General features: G+C 42.7%; 2 protein-coding genes across 7 annotated transcripts in view; one reads left to right on the plus strand and one right to left on the minus strand.

Moving 5' to 3' along the window:
• The window catches only part of IST1 (IST1 factor associated with ESCRT-III), a 34,114-nt gene extending 20,426 nt beyond the window's left edge, over positions 1–13,688 (plus strand). For 3 of the 6 annotated variants that reach the window (XM_045987736.1, XM_045987737.1, XM_045987738.1), the window contains 9 exons: positions 828–930; positions 1,329–1,509; positions 3,112–3,199; positions 6,207–6,290; positions 6,790–6,900; positions 8,062–8,262; positions 8,870–8,962; positions 10,062–10,110; positions 12,271–13,688. In XM_045987736.1, the coding sequence (XP_045843692.1) occupies positions 843–930; positions 1,329–1,509; positions 3,112–3,199; positions 6,207–6,290; positions 6,790–6,900; positions 8,062–8,262; positions 8,870–8,962; positions 10,062–10,110; positions 12,271–12,470 (1,095 nt within the window). In that variant the 5' untranslated portion in view covers positions 828–842 and the 3' untranslated portion in view covers positions 12,471–13,688. Of the gene's footprint in view, positions 1–827; positions 935–1,216; positions 1,219–1,328; positions 1,510–3,111; positions 3,200–6,206; positions 6,291–6,789; positions 6,901–8,061; positions 8,263–8,869; positions 8,963–10,061; positions 10,111–12,270 lie in introns of all 6 variants that reach the window. The other 3 variants (XM_045987741.1, XM_045987739.1, XM_045987740.1) reach the window with 3 other exon arrangements.
• Positions 13,689–15,896: 2,208 nt separating this feature from the next.
• Positions 15,897–18,695, minus strand: part of PKD1L3 (polycystin 1 like 3, transient receptor potential channel interacting) — a 67,511-nt gene continuing 64,712 nt past the window's right edge. The window contains exons 30-31 of the mRNA XM_045987735.1: positions 17,088–17,298; positions 15,897–16,707 (exon numbers count right to left, since the gene is read on the minus strand). Coding sequence (XP_045843691.1) covers positions 16,402–16,707; positions 17,088–17,298 — 517 coding nt within the window. The 3' untranslated portion in view covers positions 15,897–16,401. The remainder of the gene's footprint in view (positions 16,708–17,087; positions 17,299–18,695) is intronic.

An 18,695-nucleotide genomic window follows, 5' to 3' on the forward strand; every position in this document is an offset into this window, starting at 1 on the left:
GAAGCAGATGCCGTTCCTGCTGCTGCTTTTGTTTTTTAATCAACCCACTTCTACACTGGTACATAGACACTCATTTTATCCATTACCAAATTCTTTTAGCTCTGCCTTTTAGATAGACCTCAAATCCAGTCACTCTAACCTAATCTAAGGTATTTCCATCTCTTAACTGGACTACAGTAATAGCCTTCTCCTTGGTCATCTTGCTTTTATTATTACCTTCCCACAGTTAGTTCTCCACACAACCAAAGTGATCTTTAAGAACTGTGAATCGGGGGGCGCCTGGGTGGCTCAGTGGATTAAGCCGCTGCCTTCGGCTCGGGTCATGATCTCAGGGTCCTGGGATCGAGCCCCGCATCGGGCTCTCTGCTCCGCGGGGAGCCTGCTTCCTCCTCTCTCTCTGTCTGCCTCTCTGCCTACCTCTCTGCCTACTTGTGATCTCTCTCTGTCAAATAAATAAATAAATAAAATCTTTAAAAAAAAAAAAAAAAAAAAAAAAAAACCAAACTGTGAATCGGGTGCCTGGGTGGTTCAGTGGGTTAAGCCTCTGCCTTCAGCTCACGTCATGGTCTCAGGGTCCTGGGATGGAGCCCTGCTCTGCTCAGCGGGGAGCCTGTTTCCCCCTCTCTCTCTGCCTGCCTCTCTGACTACTTGTGATCTCTCTGTCAGATAAATAAATAAAATCTTAAAAAAAAACCACCAACTGTGAATCAGATCATGTTGTTTTGCCTGTATTAGGAAACCATTTTGGTTTATAGTGTCAGCTAATCCACCCTGTAACTGGAATAATTTCAACTTGAAAGTAGTAACCATGCATTATCTTTTTCCAGGAGGAACAGCACAGCATGCTGGGCTCTGGATTTAAAGCTGAGCGTTTACGAGTCAATTTGAGATTAGTCATAAACCGTCTTAAACTATTGGAGAAAAAAAAAAGTGAGTAATGCATGATTGCCTTATATTTTCTTTCCCAAAATATGTCACTGAGTTTCTGGCTCTGTCAGGGTAGTACTGTGAAGTCTTATGGATTCCATATATCCTTTAAGCTTTATATATATTACAGCTGATCTTTGTGACAAGTAAGGTTGAATCAGTCCGTTGCAGGGAATAGGTAACATGACTCCTGAGGTAGAAATTTCTGGCTACAACAGCAATATTCTCATCTAGACAAAGGAGCAAATTCTAGAGCCTGGATGAGTTGTGACCAGATTTGCTAAGAGAGAAGTGAGCTAGGATGTACTAGAAACACCCGCTTTGCTCTTGGGGTAGAAGTCTCCTGCAGACCAGGGCCCAATGTACTGCTGTTATGTGACTGGATGGGATTTGTGCCTTAGCGGAACTGGCCCAGAAAGCAAGGAAAGAGATTGCTGACTATTTGGCTGCTGGGAAAGATGAACGAGCTCGGATTCGAGTGGAGCACATTATCCGAGAAGACTACCTTGTGGAGGCCATGGAGATCCTGGAGCTGTATTGCGATCTGCTACTGGCTCGGTTTGGCCTTATCCAGTCTATGAAGTAAGATATTTTCTCTCTCTTTTTTTCCCCTAAATCTGAATTTAGGTATAATTTGTGTAAAAAACTGTTCATTTTTGTACAATTTGATGAGTTTGAACATATGCATATACCTGTATACCATCACCACAATCAAGGAAGTAAACATTTCTTACCTCCAAGTTTCCTTGTGTCCCCCTGCCTCACACACTTTTTTGTAAGAACACACATCAGATCTCTGCCCTCTTAACATTTTTTAAAAAGATGTATGTTTATTTTAGAGAGAAAGAGCATGCATGCACCAGCGGGATGGGGGGTGTGGGGGGATGGGTGGAGGAGCAGAGGGAGAGGATCCCAAGCACACTCCCTGCTGAGCGCGGAGCGTGAAAGGGGCCTTGATCTCACAGCTGTGAGATCATGACCAGAGCTGAAACCAGGTGCCTAACACTCAACCAGCTGAGCCACCCAGGTGCTCCTCTGCTCTTGTCACTTTTTTTTTTTTTTTTAAGATTTTATTTATTTATTAGAGAGAGGAAGAGAGAGAGCGAGCACAGGCAGACAGATTTGCATGCAGAGGCAGAGGGCGAAGCAGGCTCCCTTGCCAAGCAAGGAGCCCGATGTGGGACTCGATCCCAGGACGCTGGGATCATGACCTGAGCCGAAGGCAGCCGCTTAACCAGCTGAGCCACCCAGGCGTCCCTCTCGTCACATTTTTAAGTGCTTAGTATAGTATTGTTAACTATATGCACAGTGTTGTTCAGTAGGTCTCTAGAACTTACCTTGTATAACTGTAATGAAATGAAATAAGATATTTTGAAGGCCTAGATCAAATCATCTTTTTGAGAAAGGGAATTGAGAAAGGAGTAATACTGGTCTCCTGCTGTATGTGGGGGAATAGCACTAGGGACTGCTTCACATAACTGAATACCTTTTTCCTAATACTTCTGCTGGAAGGCCTGATTTCCATGTAGACAACTGAAAATAAGGACTCTAAAATCAAAAGGTCTAAGTTTGAGTGTTGGGTCTACCATTTCCTGGCTTTGTGACCCTGGGCTTGTCAGTTAATTTCCCCAGAAGTAACATAGGATGATGAATAAGGGTAGAAGCCCTAGAATTATTTGTGAGAATCCAGTGAGGTTTGTGAAAGAATTTTAGAGGCTATCAAGCATATGATACAAATTCTAGGATTTTTTTGGTTTCTATTAAAGAATTTTTACTTTTATTTTTTTAAAGATTTTATTTAGGTGTGCCTAGGTGGCTCAGTTGGTTAAATATCTGCGTTTGGCTCAGGTCATAATCCTAGCGTTCTGGGATTGAGTCCCATATTGGACTCCTTGCTCAGCCTCTGCCTCTCCCCCCTGGCTTGTGCTCCCTCTGGCTTACTCTTGCAAATAAATAAAATCTTAAGAAAAATATTTTTGTTTTTTTTATTGATTTGAGAGACAATGAGCACGAGTGAGCACAAGCAGGGGAGGAGCAGAGGGGGAGGGAGAAGCAAACTCCTCCTCACTGAGCAGGGAGCCTGATACGGAGCTCGAGCCTGGGACTCTGGGATCATGACCTGGGTAATCCAGGTGCTCCTCTTTCAAAGAATATTATATTTTATTAATTTTTTTCCTTAACTAGGGAACTAGATTCTGGTCTGGCTGAATCCGTGTCTACATTGATATGGGCTGCTCCTCGGCTCCAGTCAGAAGTGGCTGAGTTGAAAATAGTGAGTACAATGAGTTTCAGTGATGTCTGTACTGTCATATTTTTAGGTTGGTTAATATAAATTACTTCTGGGGCGCCTGGGTGGCTCAGTAGGTTAAAGCCTCTGCCTTCAGCTCAGGTCATGATCCCAGGGACCTGGGATCGAGCCCCACATCGGGCTCTCTGCTTGGTAGGGAGCCTGCTTCTCCCTCTCTCTCTGCCTGCCTCTCTGCCTACTTGTTATCTCTGTCTGTCAAATCAATAAATAAAATCTTAAAAAAAAAAAATCTAGCAAAAGAGATAAACGTTAAAAACTTCCCCATTACAACATGGATATGGCACTGACTGCCAGGATATAAATTCAGTTTAGTTCTCTATTTTTAAATTTTTCCTTTTTTATTGTATAGATTGTTTCAGTCTTATCTCCTGACATATCTTTTGAGATCTTTTTTAAAATTCTCTCAATATATACTTAATAGTTTGTTGCTTTTGTTTCATAGCTATAATATCTTTTAACTGAGATTTTTTTTTTTAAAGATTTTATTTATTTATTTGACAGAGATCACAAGTAGGCAGAGAGAGAGGGGGGAAGCAGGCTCCGTGCTGAGCAGAGAGCCTGATGTGGGCCTCAGTCCCAGAACCCTGGGATCATGACCTGAGCCAAAGGCAGAGAGGCTTAACCCACTGAGCCACCCAGGTGCCCGAGAATATTAGTTTCTTAATAACTTTTTTTGTTCCTGTAATGATTGTTTCCTTCTGTTTCTTTTAGACTATTTTGTCATAGAGGCCTTTCACGAAGTTTGGTGACCCTTGGTTGTTGGTTTATATTTAAAAGTGAGGCATTTAAAAGCAGCTTGGAACCTCTTGTGTGCATGGGTGGGCTTATTGCCAGATGCTTTCACTGTTGAATGATCTAAGCCCTTTCTTAAGGGAACTCCAGAGTATCAGAAACTAGTTTTTTTCCCCGTGGTATGGTCATTTCCTTATATCCTTTACCTCAAGGATATAAGCTGGCTGCCACAATTTCTGAGCACCAGAGGAGAAGGAAGCCAAAGGTCTCATTCTTCTATTGTAGAAGATTTACACTTAATTTTTCTTTTTCTTTTTTTTTTTTTTTTAATATTTTATTTATTTGACAGAGAGAAATCACAACTAGGCAGAGAAGCAGGCAGAGAGAGATGAGGAAGCAGGCTCCCTGCGGAGCAGAGAGCCCGATGTGAGGCTCGATCCCAGGACTCTGGGATCATGACCTGAGTCGAAGGCAGAGGCTTTAACCCACTGAGCCACCCAGGCGCTCCTACACTTAATTTTTCTGTTGTCATTAAGTCTCTCTGCTATGCTTGGAGTTCAGAATCCCTTTAGTCTAACCTCCCCAGAGAGTAAGCCTCCTGTATTCTGGGCTGGTAACCATTGAGTTCTGAGTAGAGGAATGGGAGAGTAGAGGCAACTGCTGCTGCTTTTACTTTTCTTTGTAAAGTAAGCTCTGTGTTCAATGTGGGGCTTGAACTCATGATCCTGAGATGAAGAGTCCTGTGCTCTACCAACTGAGCCAGTGAGGTGTCCCAGAGGCAGCTGCTTTTTATACAGACTTTTAACCTCAGTCTCTTTTTTTAAAGTTTTCATTTAAGTAATCACTGTACCCAATATGGGGCTTGAACTCATGACCCTAGATCAAGAGTTGCTTGCTCCTCCAGCTGAGCCAGCCAGGCATCCCAACCTCAGTTTCATTGTAATCTCTCCTGTATTCTTCCTGTATATTAAAATTTATTCAGGATGAAACAGATTTACATGATTTTAAAAAGATGAACTCCTAAGAGAACTAGAAAAAAAATTGCAGATTTTAAAAAATGATCTCCCACTGAGCTACCCAGGCGCCCCCAAAAACTGTTACTCTAAAGACAGATGACAAACTTAAATCGAACATACCAGGTCTACATACTGAACAATGAATGCCTCCTCACTGAGCTCTTGGGTGCTGGGACCACTCCAGTTTCAGTGCCGGCTTCTCGTGCCTGGGCTGTTACAGTTTTTTGAATCTTTCCTCCACCTCTTTTGGTTTCCTTTAGTTTATTCAGCATTCCATCGAACAGCCTAGGATTCTGTTCAGATCACTGATCTGATCCCGTCTTTCTCTACCCCTTGCTTTAAAGCCCTTTAGTAGCTGCTATTCTTGTGATAGGAACAGTTCCTAACATGGCTCTGCATTGTGTGGTCCCATTGTGTCTTTCTTTCTTCATTTCCTATCACACTCCTCCCTGGGGCTCAACAATGACTCTAATTCAGCTTGGGGATTGACCCTGTTTTTCCACCAGAGGCCTTTGCACATGCTGTTTTCTTTTCCTAGAATGTTTGTCTTCCCTCCCTCTTAACTCCTTGTCATCTTTTACATCTCAGCGGAGCATCCCTTTCTTCAGGAAGCCTTACCTGACTTCTTTTTTTCCTTTTTTAAAGATTTTATTTATTTGAGACCAGGCGAGCACACAAGTAGGGGGAAGGGTAGGAGGGGAAGGGATGTCTTGAACAGACTCGTGCTGAGCAAGGAGCCCAGTGCGGGGTTTGATCTCACAAACTTGAGAGCTGAAACCAAGAATTGGATAGTTAACCAACTGAGCTACCCAGGCACCTCCTTACATGACTTGTTTGATTAAATCTAATTTCGCTGTTCTAAGTTATTGACAGTGTGGTGTACTTTCCCTTGGTGACACTTACTATGACTGCATTTGTATCTTTGTGTGATTAAGTAATGACTGCTTTCCTCAGAGATTATAAGACTGTAAGAGAACGAACAGTGTCTGTTTTTTTATTGTATTTATAGCATCTATCATAATGTTTATGACAGAATATAGCACATAGTTACAGCTCAGTGGATGGGTAGTAAACAAATATGAATTAATATGTATCCCTAAAGTTTTACAGTCCCCAGTTTTTTTGAAATCCTGTAATAGAAGCATGGTTACTGTTGATAGGAAGCTTGAAGCAATCTGTAAGAATGGTTTGCAGCCTCATTTACTGTTCTTTTCTCTCTGTAGGTTGCTGATCAGCTCTGTGCCAAGTATAGCAAGGAATATGGCAAGTTATGTAGGACCAACCAGATCGGAACTGTGAATGACAGGGTAATGAACATGAACATACTTGTTAAACAAGATGGAGTAGGCAGGGTGTGCGCTTGTTCTCTTGCATTGATTGTAGTGGGTCTTATTGTATGGCTGTTAGTCTAGGTTTGCATATTTACAGTGAGGGTGAGGCGGCTTTCAGGCTGGTAGTGCAGTGAACTCCTTACCTCTTCCCTCGATTTCTGATTGTGATGCCCCCAGTTCTTTGTGCCCTTTCTGATTTGTGGATGTAGAAGTGAGGTGATGAAGAGTGGATGAATTCAGATGTGGAAGGCGGCATTATTAGTCTTACCAACACCTGTGTCATGTGTAACCAGAGACCATGAGAGGGGCATGGGTTTGTAATAATGCTTCATGAGTGAAAAAAAGTCATTTAACTGGTCAGAACCTCCTCTTTTCTCAATTTACCTGTAAAATAAGAGGAACAGAGTTTAAAAGTGAGTCAGGTTAGACTTAGGCTAATTGGCTTAGATTTTAACCCTGGGTCTTCTACTAACAGCTAATGCACAAACTGAGTGTGGAAGCCCCACCTAAAATCCTGGTGGAGAGGTACCTGATCGAAATTGCCAAGAACTACAATGTGCCCTATGAGCCTGACTCTGTGGTCATGGTAAGTATAGAGTCTTTCAGAGTACAGAGCGGGAGATGAATCTCTGGATATCACCTTCTTAAAAAAATAACCATATTGTTTGTGCTAAAGTTTGTGTGTGAGAAATTAAGCCTTTGTCCAGTTAGTGCTTTTTTTTTTTTTTAAAGATTTTATTTATTTATTTGACAGACAGAGATCATAAGTAGACAGGCAGGCAGAGAGAGAGGAAGGGAAGCGGGCTCCCCCCACTGAGCAGAGAGCCCGATGCGGGGCTCGATCCCAGGACCCTGGGATCATGACCTGAGCCGAAGGCAGAGGCTTTAACCAAACACTGAGCCACCCAGGCGCCCCTCTAGTTAGTGCTTTTTTGGGGTAATGATAAATATGCCTGCATTTCTCGAAGAGTATTTGAAGGTCAGATAAGATGAATGACTGGAAAGCACTTAGAAAAGGTACAAACCAAAAAAAAAAAAAAAAAGTACAAACCTTGATGCAAATACAAAAATGGTACTATTGCTGCTTTTCGATGAAGTTCAAGGAATTGAAGCAAGAAGTGCCCTAAGACCCCAAATGGATTCAGAAACTAATTGTTAGGTGCCTGCCTGCTGTGCTGTGTTAGGCAGTGCACAGAAAGCTGAGAATACAGAGATAGAAACAAGATCACAGTCCTGAAGAGGTTTACAGTGTAAGGGGGGCAAGTATACAAATAGTAATAATTCAGTTAAGATCAGTGGGTTGTAGTGGGTTCTTTGGTGTGCTGCTCAGACAACTCTTCCCCATCCCAGATGTATACACTTAAGGATAAAAGCATTTATTTCCCCAGGTCTTGAAAATATTGATGACTGGTGGCTCATACACTCCAGCAGTGGCCCTCAGAAGAAAGCTGCTTCATCCAAAATTGACCTCTGGGACATCCTGTATTCAGTAACTGGGTTTTAAAGAGTGTCCCAGTCAGGGGTACCTGTTACAGGCCCATTGCAGCTGCAGAGCTCCTTAAGGAATTAGGAGTAGTTGTGACTATACAGCAGCTCATCCCTGCTTCCTTCACTTCCCCACAGGGCTTTATCCCAAGGGACTAGGCCAGTAAGCTTCCTCCACACTGGTCTCCATCTCAGAGTCTGCTTCTGGGGGAACCTGACCTGCAGTGTGGGTTAATGATATGGGTTTCTCTTTTCTTCTCAGGCAGAAGCTCCTCCTGGAGTAGAGACAGATCTTATTGATGTTGGATTCACAGATGATGTGAAGAAAGGGGGCCCTGGAAGAGGAGGAGGGGGTGGTTTCGCAGCACCAATTGGTGGACCTGATGGAACAGTACCAGTGCCTATGCCCATGCCCATGCCCTCTCCAAGCACTCCTTTCTCCTACCCACTTCCAAAGGGACCAGTAAGTATTCACAGAAGCATGTGTGTAAACTGTGGAAAATGTAACAGAAGCTGACACATTGGATGTATGCATATACTCAAGAGTTGTAGGGTGTCAGGAAGATTCTGCAGTAGGAACATTTGGTATTAGTGATTATATTGTGAAAAAATAGTAGGATTTGGAGAAAGTCTTGTTAGTGATGTGGGAAAATAGAGATGGCGCTAGAGAAACTTTTCCTTGTAGATTTACGGAATACCTCTGGGATCTGTTAGAGGCATACTAGTTCTTTCCAAAAATGACTACTACTTACTACCAGGTAGAAAAACCTCCTGTGTAGATAAGAAGGTAAAGGTCATTACTAGTAATAGGAAGGTCTGATTAGAATCTTCCCTTGTAGACATCAAAGCAGTTGATTAGTAATTTAAAGACTAGTCTTTGGCTATAGATCTTTTAAAATCTGGAATCCTGGGCATTTTTTCCTCTTCTGGAGGTTTTGAATAATATACATATTGAAGATATATCTTGAATATTCATATTGAATACGTGTAGGTATTTCTCCCTTACCATACACAAACCTCAGAAATTGCAAAATAGAGCTGTGTCTCATGTCGCCTTTCTTCACTTGCAGTCGGATTTCAATGGATTGCCAGTGGGGACTTATCAGGCTTTTCCCAATATTCATCCACCTCAGATACCAGCAACTCCCCCATCGTATGAATCTGTAAGTGCTTGAGCCTCTTTTGTAAGCAGCAGGAGAGTGAATCCCATGAAGAGAGAGCAAATAATGGCCACAGGGAAGGCAAAGTTTTGATCAATTCCTAGTTACCAGCATTGCTCTTGCTTTGGATTTTTGTGTTGCTTTAACATTACCCTGGAAATGGGGCGGCGGTGGTGGCAGTGGTGGCATCATTGGTGGCAATGCTTTGTTTGCAATTGAGCCAGGAGTCAGGAAGGCGCTGATCTCTTAGAGAGTTCTAGGAGGGCACTTACCTAGTCTTTGGGGTCTTTTTTGTTGTTTTTTAACTAACGAGGCAGACAATTGTATTGAGCTGGTATATGGTCTTGTTGCTAGGTTATCATAGTAAGTAAAATACAGTTTTATAAATTCAGCACTGTGTAAAGGAGTGGTGGCCAGATTTATTTTTAACCGAAGTGTCCAGTTAATAAGTTTTAGCCTGTAGCATTAATTTTACCTTTTCATCTTATAGATGAAACTCGTTACAAATATGGTAATCATGCCTTGAGTTGAATTGTTGGTGATTGCACAGCTTTGATTCAGAATTAGAGGGCTCCTTTTCTGTCAGCCTTGTTTCCTCAGCTAGTATGTGCCTCTTGAGACCCATTTCTATCTGATACATTACAGAGAAAACAAATTGGTAGAACGTTTGCTGCGAGATCCCCCTGTTCCTGAACTTGTTTAGTTTTCTTTCCTTTGGTTTTCCCTTGGGCCTGGGTTTTTTTATGTTTCGGTCTTGCATGCATTGAAGCATTGCCCACAACTGTTTCTAGGAATGAGGTAGAAGATCTTCAGTGTTTGAGGACTTGGTTCTTGGAGATGCATTCAGTGGGTTAGTGCTTTCTCTCTGCCCAGAAGGTGAAGGTATCAAAGAGAGGTGTTATGGTGTGGTAAGAATTTTCTTTTTCTCTGCTTGGTAGATAAGGAAGGAGTACAGGGGTGGAGGGGCAGTTTCTTTGGAGCAGGTTCTGTTGCTTCTGCTGAGCAGCTTAGCTTTTGGAAAACACAGGGGCTTATACCAGTATGAGTACTTTGTCCAGTAATGCTATTGCTTTCTCCCCTAGTAACAATCTTTGTATTTCAGGTTGATGACATTAATGCTGATAAGAATGTCTCTTCTGCACAGATTGTTGGTGAGTGTGGATCAGAAACCCTCAGTGCTGAACTCTTTGCCGTTTTCTCATTACTGCTCATGCCTCAGAGAATAGTGTTCATGTTTGTGGCATTTTACCCACATGCCCTGTCCTCTGCAGTGTGTAGTAGGTTCAGATAGAACTTAGGATTTCCCTTTTCCAAAAAGACAGTATCTTTCTTGGGTGCAGAGACTCTCCCAAGTTCCTTGTTTCTGTTAATGTTAGTTTTTCTTTCAACTTCATGTTCCTGCTACTTCAGTTTCCATTGTACCTAGAAATACCAAAAGAAATCGATCATTCAATCCATTTGGCTATCTTTCCATCTAGATATACATAACATTTTTTAACTTGATCATTAAAGAGGGGGCAGTAGATAAAACCATAAATGTATAGTTCAGTGAATTTTCACAGAGCAAGCATGCTCCTGTGGTCATGTGCTCAAAAAAATAAAACACTACTAGGACTGTGGAAACTAGGGTTGGGGTCGGGGTAGGGGGATATTTTTGAAATTGGAGATAGTTGTTTTATTGAGGAATATTTTGATGAGTTTCGATTTTTATATAAACAATAATCTCAGTAAAACTGGTGTAGAACATTTCCATCACCCCAGGAAGTTCCTTTCCAGTCAGTTCCATCAGTCCACACTCTGCTTTGGAGGCAAACACTTATTTTCTTTCTTTCTTTTTTATTTGTGAGAGAGGAAATACAAGTGGGAGGGTGGGAGAGGGAGAAGCAGGCTTCCTGCTGAGCAGGACGCCCAACGTGGGGCTCATTCCCAGGACCCTGGGATCATGACCTGAGCCAAAGGCAGATGCTTTACGACTGAGCCACCCAGGTATCCCCCTTTCTTTTTTAAAGATTTTATCTTTAGAGAGAGAAAGAGAACATGTGTGTGCATAGGGTGGGGGAGGGAAAGAATCTCAGACTCCTCTCTCAGCATGGAGCCTGACATGGGGCTAAATCCCATGACCCCGAGATCATGACCAGAGCTAAAACCAAGAGTCGGATGCTCAACTGATTGAGCCACTCAGGCACCTCACTATTCTTATTTTCTAAAACTAGTTGAGGTTTGCCTTTTCTAGAACTTAGACACAAATGGAAACGTACAGTAGGTAGAGAGGGGGATGATTTTGTAAAATACAAAATGGAAGACTGGTAATTCAGATCCTATTACACGACACAGTAAGGACATTAACTTTTTTTTTTTTTTAAAGATTTTTATTTATTTGACAGAGAGAGATCACAAGTAGGCAGAGAGGCAGGCAGAGAGAGTGAGAGGGAAGCAGGCTCCCTGCCGAGCAGAGAGCCCGATGTGGGACTCGATCCCAGGACCCTGAGATCATGACCTGAGCCGAAGGCAGCGGCCTAAACCACTGAGCCACCCAGGCGCCTGGACATTAACATTTTTAATAAAAAATTTTTTCCCCATGGGGCACCTAGGTGGCTCAGTTGTTAAGTGCCTTCAGCTCAGGTCATGATTCCTGGGTTCTGGGATCAAGCCCCGCATCGGGCTCCCTGCCTGGCGGGAAGCCTGCTTCTCCCTCTCCTACTCCCCCTGCTTGTGTTTCCTTTCTTGCTGTCTGTGTCAAATAAATAAATGAAATCTTTTAAAAAAAATTCCGCCCGGGGCGCCTGGGTGGCTCAGTGGGTTAAAGCCTCTGCCTTCGGCTCAGGTCATGATCCCAGGGTCCTGGGATCGAGCCCCGCATCGGGTTCTCTGCTCAGCGGGGAGCCTGATTCCCCCCTCTCTCTCTGCCTGCTTGTCATCTCTGTCAAATAAATAAAATCTTTAAAAAAAAAAATTTCCCCATAAGCCATAGAGAGTGGCTCATTCCAACAGAATTTTAGTAGCAGATCTTTGTGAAAGGGGAATCTGAGTGAATGCTCTGTGTACCTAATCCCAGGTACCACACTTTGAATTTCCCTTTAATCTTTTCTCACCATGGGAAAGTAAACAGATAGGATTCAACTCTATTAAGGAACTGTAGGTATTGTCCTGGAAATTTTTACTGGTCTTTAGAACTGTTAATCATTTTCTAAAAACCAGTGTTTTCTCCTGTATTTTCATTGTTTCTGCCAAAGGGGATTGTGGGCTTTGAGGATCTGAGCCACTTTTCTCTGGTGTTTGTAACACTGTGCTGCTTACCCTAATTTAATTAGGTCCTGGGCCCAAGCCAGAAGCCTCTGCAAAGCCCCCTTCCCGACCCGTGGACACCTACGACAACTTTGTACTACCGGAGTTGCCATCTGTGCCAGACACACTGCCAACTGCGTCTGCTGGTGCCAGCACCTCAGCATCTGAGGACATTGACTTTGATGATCTGTCCCGGAGATTTGAAGAGTTGAAAAAGAAAACCTAGGTCTCTTAAACCAGGCAACCTGCAGGCTTTTGAGATTTGAGACTGAGCTGTTTCTCCTTGTAACAATCTCCATGAAATTCTTTTTCATCTCTTAACCATCACTGAGTACACTCTTCCTCTGGGCTCTCTTCCTGCTCTAAATTCTGCTGCTTTCCAGTTCTCTACTACTCCTAAGAGACTAATGATTAGAGACAATGAGGCCAGAGAATTGGACCCTGGGCCGCTGGTTTTGTCCAGCTCCCGTGAGTGTGAGCCCAGCTTCTCCCATCACCTTCTCCCATCACAGAGAAGACTCTGGCTTCTGTGTCCCTCCACGGGGGAGTGAGAAGGTGAAAGCATTATGAGGAGAGCTGCCAAAGATGGCTGGACACAGAGAAGAATATTTCATGAAGTCTCTCAGCTTGGTGCTGAAGTTCTAGACTTAGAAACAAACCCCTCTGTACAGAGGGATTCGTGATGAGCAAGAATCAAAGCAAAGGTGTGCTATGAATGGGAGAGACTGACTCTGGACGCCACTGTAATAGTTCCCGGAAGCTGGGTCCTCTCATTGGCATATACACTACTCCTTGCTGCCGGGCACTGTCCTACCTGGATCCAGTTGCAAAGTTAATTTGGAAAGTTGAAAGCTTCTCTTAGTTCTACTGGATTCTCAGGGAGCCCTCCGTGGCCTTTTGCTTTGAGTGCTGTGTTCCCCTTTTACCAGAGGGCAGCACTGCATAAATTCCTGTTTTTCCCCATAGCATGTTCTGTTGGACTGCATTTACTGGCAAACAAAGGACAGGTTACATACTGGGCGGAGTCACCATTCAAGGCTAAGGTGGGCTTCCAGTTGCCTTAATAGAAGTACTCAAGTCTCTTGGGTAGTGAGCTGGAAGGCCTACAGAAGAGGGGTTCCTGTTTTCATTTGAAAACTTTATGATTAAGAGAACCTTTACAAACTGATTTCAGATCTAAGTTTTTGGTGCCCATACAAAATGTGGCTGTGGTTGTTGACTACTTTCCTAGGTGGATGAGACTCTTTACTATTGTAACTTAACGTGTTCCTTTACCCCCTAGCTGCAGCCATCCTTCCCCAGAGGGATGGCTCTGGGATCAGAAGACAAGATGCTGGCTTCTGTGTAGTGTAAATGTACACACCTGTTTCAGCCAACTTTAATGTTTTTGATTGGTTTGTATCTCATAGCTCAGTAGCTGATAATAAAGTTAAAAATTCTGTGCCCTGCTTTCTCCACTCGTTTGATCAAGTGATGAGGTACAAATTTGGATTTTAGTGGAGAGTATTTTAAGTAAGTGACCCATGCTGGGCACAATCCAGATCTTACCTTTGGCTCCTTGGGTAATGTGTATGTCTGAAGCAGCAACGAGTCCATTTCTATTTCTGTATTTAAGCCCAGGCAGCATTTTTAAGTTTGCTTGTTTAGTCCTCTGGGACAGGGCTACCCATTAGCCAAACCTCACACTTACATTTTTTATTTTAATAAGCTGCAGTGAGCTCACCTCTGACTCATATGTATTTCCCACAGCCATGCTGAAAACATCGGTGGTGAGTGTTTCTTGCTTTTTGGCAGCAGAGCTGGATTATCCTGTATCACTCTTACAGTGTTAACCCTTTCTTGACAGTGATCCATAAACCTAAGAACTTGCTGCCAAGGAAATTTTGATTCCTCAGTGATTTATAAAATTAATAATATATTAAATCAGTAATTTTCTAAACTATACCCTCCAAAGTAGGGAAAGGGAGCTCTCCACTTAGCAGGGAGCCAGATGGGCTCAATCCCAGAACCCTGGGATCATGACTTGAGCTCAAGGCAGACACTTAACTGACTGAGTCACCCAGGCACCCAAGATAGTCCATCTTTTAAAGCCTCAGTGTTACTGCCCATGCTATCATGGCTGTTTGCTCACGTGTTCTGGTGCTGCTGGATTCCTAGTAAACTGGAGAGTTTCTGTAGCACCATCTCTATCAGTCCATCTTCTTTCAAAGTTGTCTCCTACACAAAAGGAGAAAAGTGAGGGAATTAAAATTGATACCATTGTTGAGAGGGGAAATGGACCAAAAGATTTAAAAACTAGGATTAACAGTAAACACACTGTTTCTTTATGATCTACTGTCGGGCATTGGAGTGTTTCTGCGACTTCACAGTTGAGGAACAGCTATATTTATAAGACAGTACATGTCCTAGAAACTGGGCGTTCTATTAAAATGGTTGCCCAAGCTATGGAGACTCATAAAGGGACTGTGCTGATTCTGTGCATTATGTCAGTCTATGATCTTGGGAGCAGCAACAGTTGAGTTTTTCTAATGATAAAATCATGAAAAGTTTCTATTTCACTTATCGAGTCAGTGTTACCTACCTACCTTAAGGGACTTTCTTTCTTTACCAAAGGCCATGAGAATCACCGAAACAAAAAGGTTAATGATCACAAGTAGCATCAGGAAGACACTGGTGAGAATCAGAAAGGATCCCAGGATCGGGTCTAAAGCAATAACCTGGAAAGGGACAATAAAATGTTTTGATTTTAAACACTGACAGTTTAACTTATATTTTTAAAGTAGAAGTTATATACTAATGTTTGGGATATAGTCACATAAAATATTTGGTAGTCAGTAGGGAGAGAAGCAAATAAAAAGGAAAATGCTTTTGAGTGGACAGAAGAATATGAATGACAGACAGTGGGTATAAAAATAATTGACCTAAGGGCTTTCACTAGAAAACAGCTAAGTCCCAGTAGAATTATAAGTGATTCAAAGCCCATGTGAGTTTTGGCAGCTCTGGAAAATAGATCTAAGCATGGAAGCTTGAAAGAGTAGCAAAAGCACATTGAAAGAATAAACAACATGAGAAATCATAAAAACTGTCTCTGCTATTCTAAGAACCTCATAAACACAGGAGCATTCCAATAAAATTTAAGAAGTTAACCATAAAACACTGGCTTTTGGTGTTTTTTTTTTGGTGTTATATTTTAAAAGTAAGTACTGAGTTTTGTCATTCTTTACTTTTCAGTGTGAAGTGATCATTCTCAAATACAGGGACTATGGTGGTTTCTGTAAGAGGATTTTAGTTTATGTGTTCATTTTAACAAATGTCTCTTTTTCCCTTGGTATTGGCTTATTCACTGTTGCCACTAGGGTACTGTTAAAAACAAATCAACAACAACAACAAAAACACAGTCCCAACAACTTAAGAGGATGAATGCTTACAATAAATATCACTGTGATGGAAATCTGTATGACCAGATCCTGCTTAATTATAACTGCTCTAGGTCAACCAGACAACTTTCACCATCTTTGTGATACAAACTTTTCCCAGTAAGTATACTCCATTTTCCCTTCACATTGTATTGTTATTAGAAAAGGCTTTTTTTTTTTTTTAAGACAAAAAGGAGGTGTTAGCAAAAGCTCATTGTTTTTATTACTTCCTTAAGTGTCTATAAAGTGTTCCATGGGTGAAGGTTTCATTCCCCAAATGAACCCAGAACCATAACAGGTCTTTCTCGGATCTTAGGTGAGAACTTCCCACAGGATGACCAGCAAGAATTATGTTAAGAAACTATGTAAACTTGCCCATTTGAGTTCTAGATTTTCAGAAGGTTAAACTTCATGGAGATCTTTACACTTTGACTAATGTGACTTATAGTTTTCCTGTCTTGATCAAATCTATATATGCTAGGGCTCCAAATCCTCATCTGGGTTTCCCATTTTTTTAATATAGGATAGGGATTTGTGTTGGGAGTTCTTGGGGGAGAATAACGAACAGAAATATTGTGGCTCTTTCTGGAACTGTACCTCCCTAATTTTTTTAGAAGGCACTTTCATTGTATACTTCAAAGGGCTACTGAGAAGCAACAAATATTAATCTGGCTAGGTGACGAGAACATAAATTCAAGCCCAGCATCCTGGCAATAAGATTAAGAAGTGAAGAAATTGGAATTAAGTGCTTGAAAAAGGGACACATCTCTGAAAGTAATAGCCCCTCACGTTGAATGCATAGGTAGCACCACAGAATGGGAAGGCAGCGGATCTACACTCTCCTTTTGCAGTGTGCAGTGGCACAGAAGGGGCTGCTATTGTAAGCAGTTCTCGCTTTGTAGACAAAATAGAATCCTGCAGGGAAGCCAGGATGGGCGTTTTTACCTCCTCCGGATGAGAGATTCCCAGTAGGAGGCCAACAACAGTCACTGCTGAGCTGAAGAAGGTTCGGTAGTCAGAGATGCTCCATCCAAACAGCAGGTTAAACTGAAAAGGAGAGAGACTAATAAGAGGACAGACAGCAGTAGGGCTGATGTCAGTTCTTTCCCTCCCAGCTTAAGGAGACAACACAGGACCAAAGAGGATGGAAATCATAGAAGTGCCTTAGTGGCCATTCAAATCACAATGCCTTAAATTATTCACACCAATTTATTTGGCCTTCACATCACCCTGGGAGCTAAATTTGAGGAGAGGAGACCGATATCTGCTTTTAAGCCATACTGCTGGTGAAGTGTGGAACTAAACTAAAAACTAGTTTTCATACTCTCTTTTTTTCCCAAAATTCATGAACTGACGGTTTGCTGTATAGTGCTATCTTGGAAAGCAATGTGATTCCAAGGCCGCAGCTTTGGGGAATGAGGGCTTACAGCAGTGGCATAGCCTGTGAGCAGGATCAGGATGAGCAGCAAGAAGCCCACCACCTCGTCCCAGGCTCTGCCGAGTGTTCTACCGATGACCTGCAGCCTGAGGTTATGGTGCAGCAGGTTCCAAAGCTGAATAGTTGCCAATAGAACCAGGAAGCCCATGAGGTGAACGATGGCTGAGTTTACTTTTACTGCCTCGTAAAAGCTGATGAACCTGTGCCAAGGAAGGGTGACAGTTAACCGCTGAAGTGTATGCCATCCGTTTCTCCATTGCTTCCCCTGCTTGAGTGCAGCAGCTCTGAGTCCTGTTAGGTCAAATACTTGATGCAAGAACTCTCCAGCCTGGCCTCCAGTACTTGTGGATGTGAGAGCATTGGCAAAAGGCTATGTATTTGCTTGGGAGATCTGAAGAAATCCTGAAATAAAACCTCCAGCAGATTATTCCAGACTCATCCGGCCAATCCAGGCCAGCCTCCTCCACTGCTCTGTTTGCGTTAAACCCCTCCTCTCAAAAGGAGAGGAGTTAGCCCAATGAGATGTGTCATTATGCTAGTCTGTTTTCTGTAGCACTCTAATCCTAGATTCTCTGGGGCGTGATTGATCTAATAGGTTTAACAGTGCTGAAAGTAGAAAGATGACTGATAAGGACACCCGGGTGGCTGAGTCGGTTAAGCCTCTGTCTGCCTGCAGCACAGGTCATGATCCCAGAGTCCTGGGCGAGAGTTCCGCATCATGCTCCTTGCTCAACAGGGAGCATGCTTCTGCCTGCCATTCCCGTGCTCATGCTTGACAAAATCTTAAAAGAGAGATGATTGATAAACTAGAAGGGAGGAGTGTTGTGTGAGAAACATACTCATAATCTTGTGTTGCAGCAACTAGAGTACTTAGGCTCCCATAGATAGAGCAAGTTGGCTCTTGATCACAACAGTTTTTAGTGTCTAAGACCTAGACAGTGCCATGTGGCAAGATGGACCTCAACTGTCAGCACCATATAAACTCTGTCCCTGCAAAAATGGCCCTCTAAGGATGACCTGGGATATTTTCTCATTACACAGATCAGCAGTCCACACTGTTGGCCACTGAAAAAGTAAAGTACCACGTGGCAATATGTGGTCTGGGAAATAGATGTTCTTCCCCATGGGAAAGACCACAGAAGGTGTCCAAAGGGGCACCAGAATGTCTCTTCAGTATGGAGAAGCTAATGGATGGACATCTCTACCCAGAAAACAACACCCTTTGGTTTAAAAAAAAAAAAAAATGCACTGGGTTGTTTTATTTAAAGGGTGATCATTTGTCATGCCTCAGGCTTTATTCTTTGGCCAGGGTGCAAAACGTGACTAATTCTAGGTCTTTGCTATATGGAATTTAAATGCATTACCTTTGACAAACAGATACCTAAGTATTATGAAGGCAGAGAGCTTTTCTTTTTCTTTTTTTTTTTTTAATTATTTATTTATTTGACAGGAGAGAGATCACAAGTAGACAGAGAGGCAGGCAGAGAGAGAGGGAAGCAGGCTCCCTGCTGAGCAGAGAGCTGGATGCGGGACTCGATCCCAGGACCCTGAGATCATGACCTGAGCCAAAGGCAGTGGCTTAACCCACTGAGCCACC

This window comes from Meles meles, chromosome 19, assembly GCF_922984935.1.
Source record: "Meles meles chromosome 19, mMelMel3.1 paternal haplotype, whole genome shotgun sequence".
In the NCBI taxonomy this organism is placed as follows: Eukaryota; Metazoa; Chordata; class Mammalia; order Carnivora; family Mustelidae; genus Meles; species Meles meles.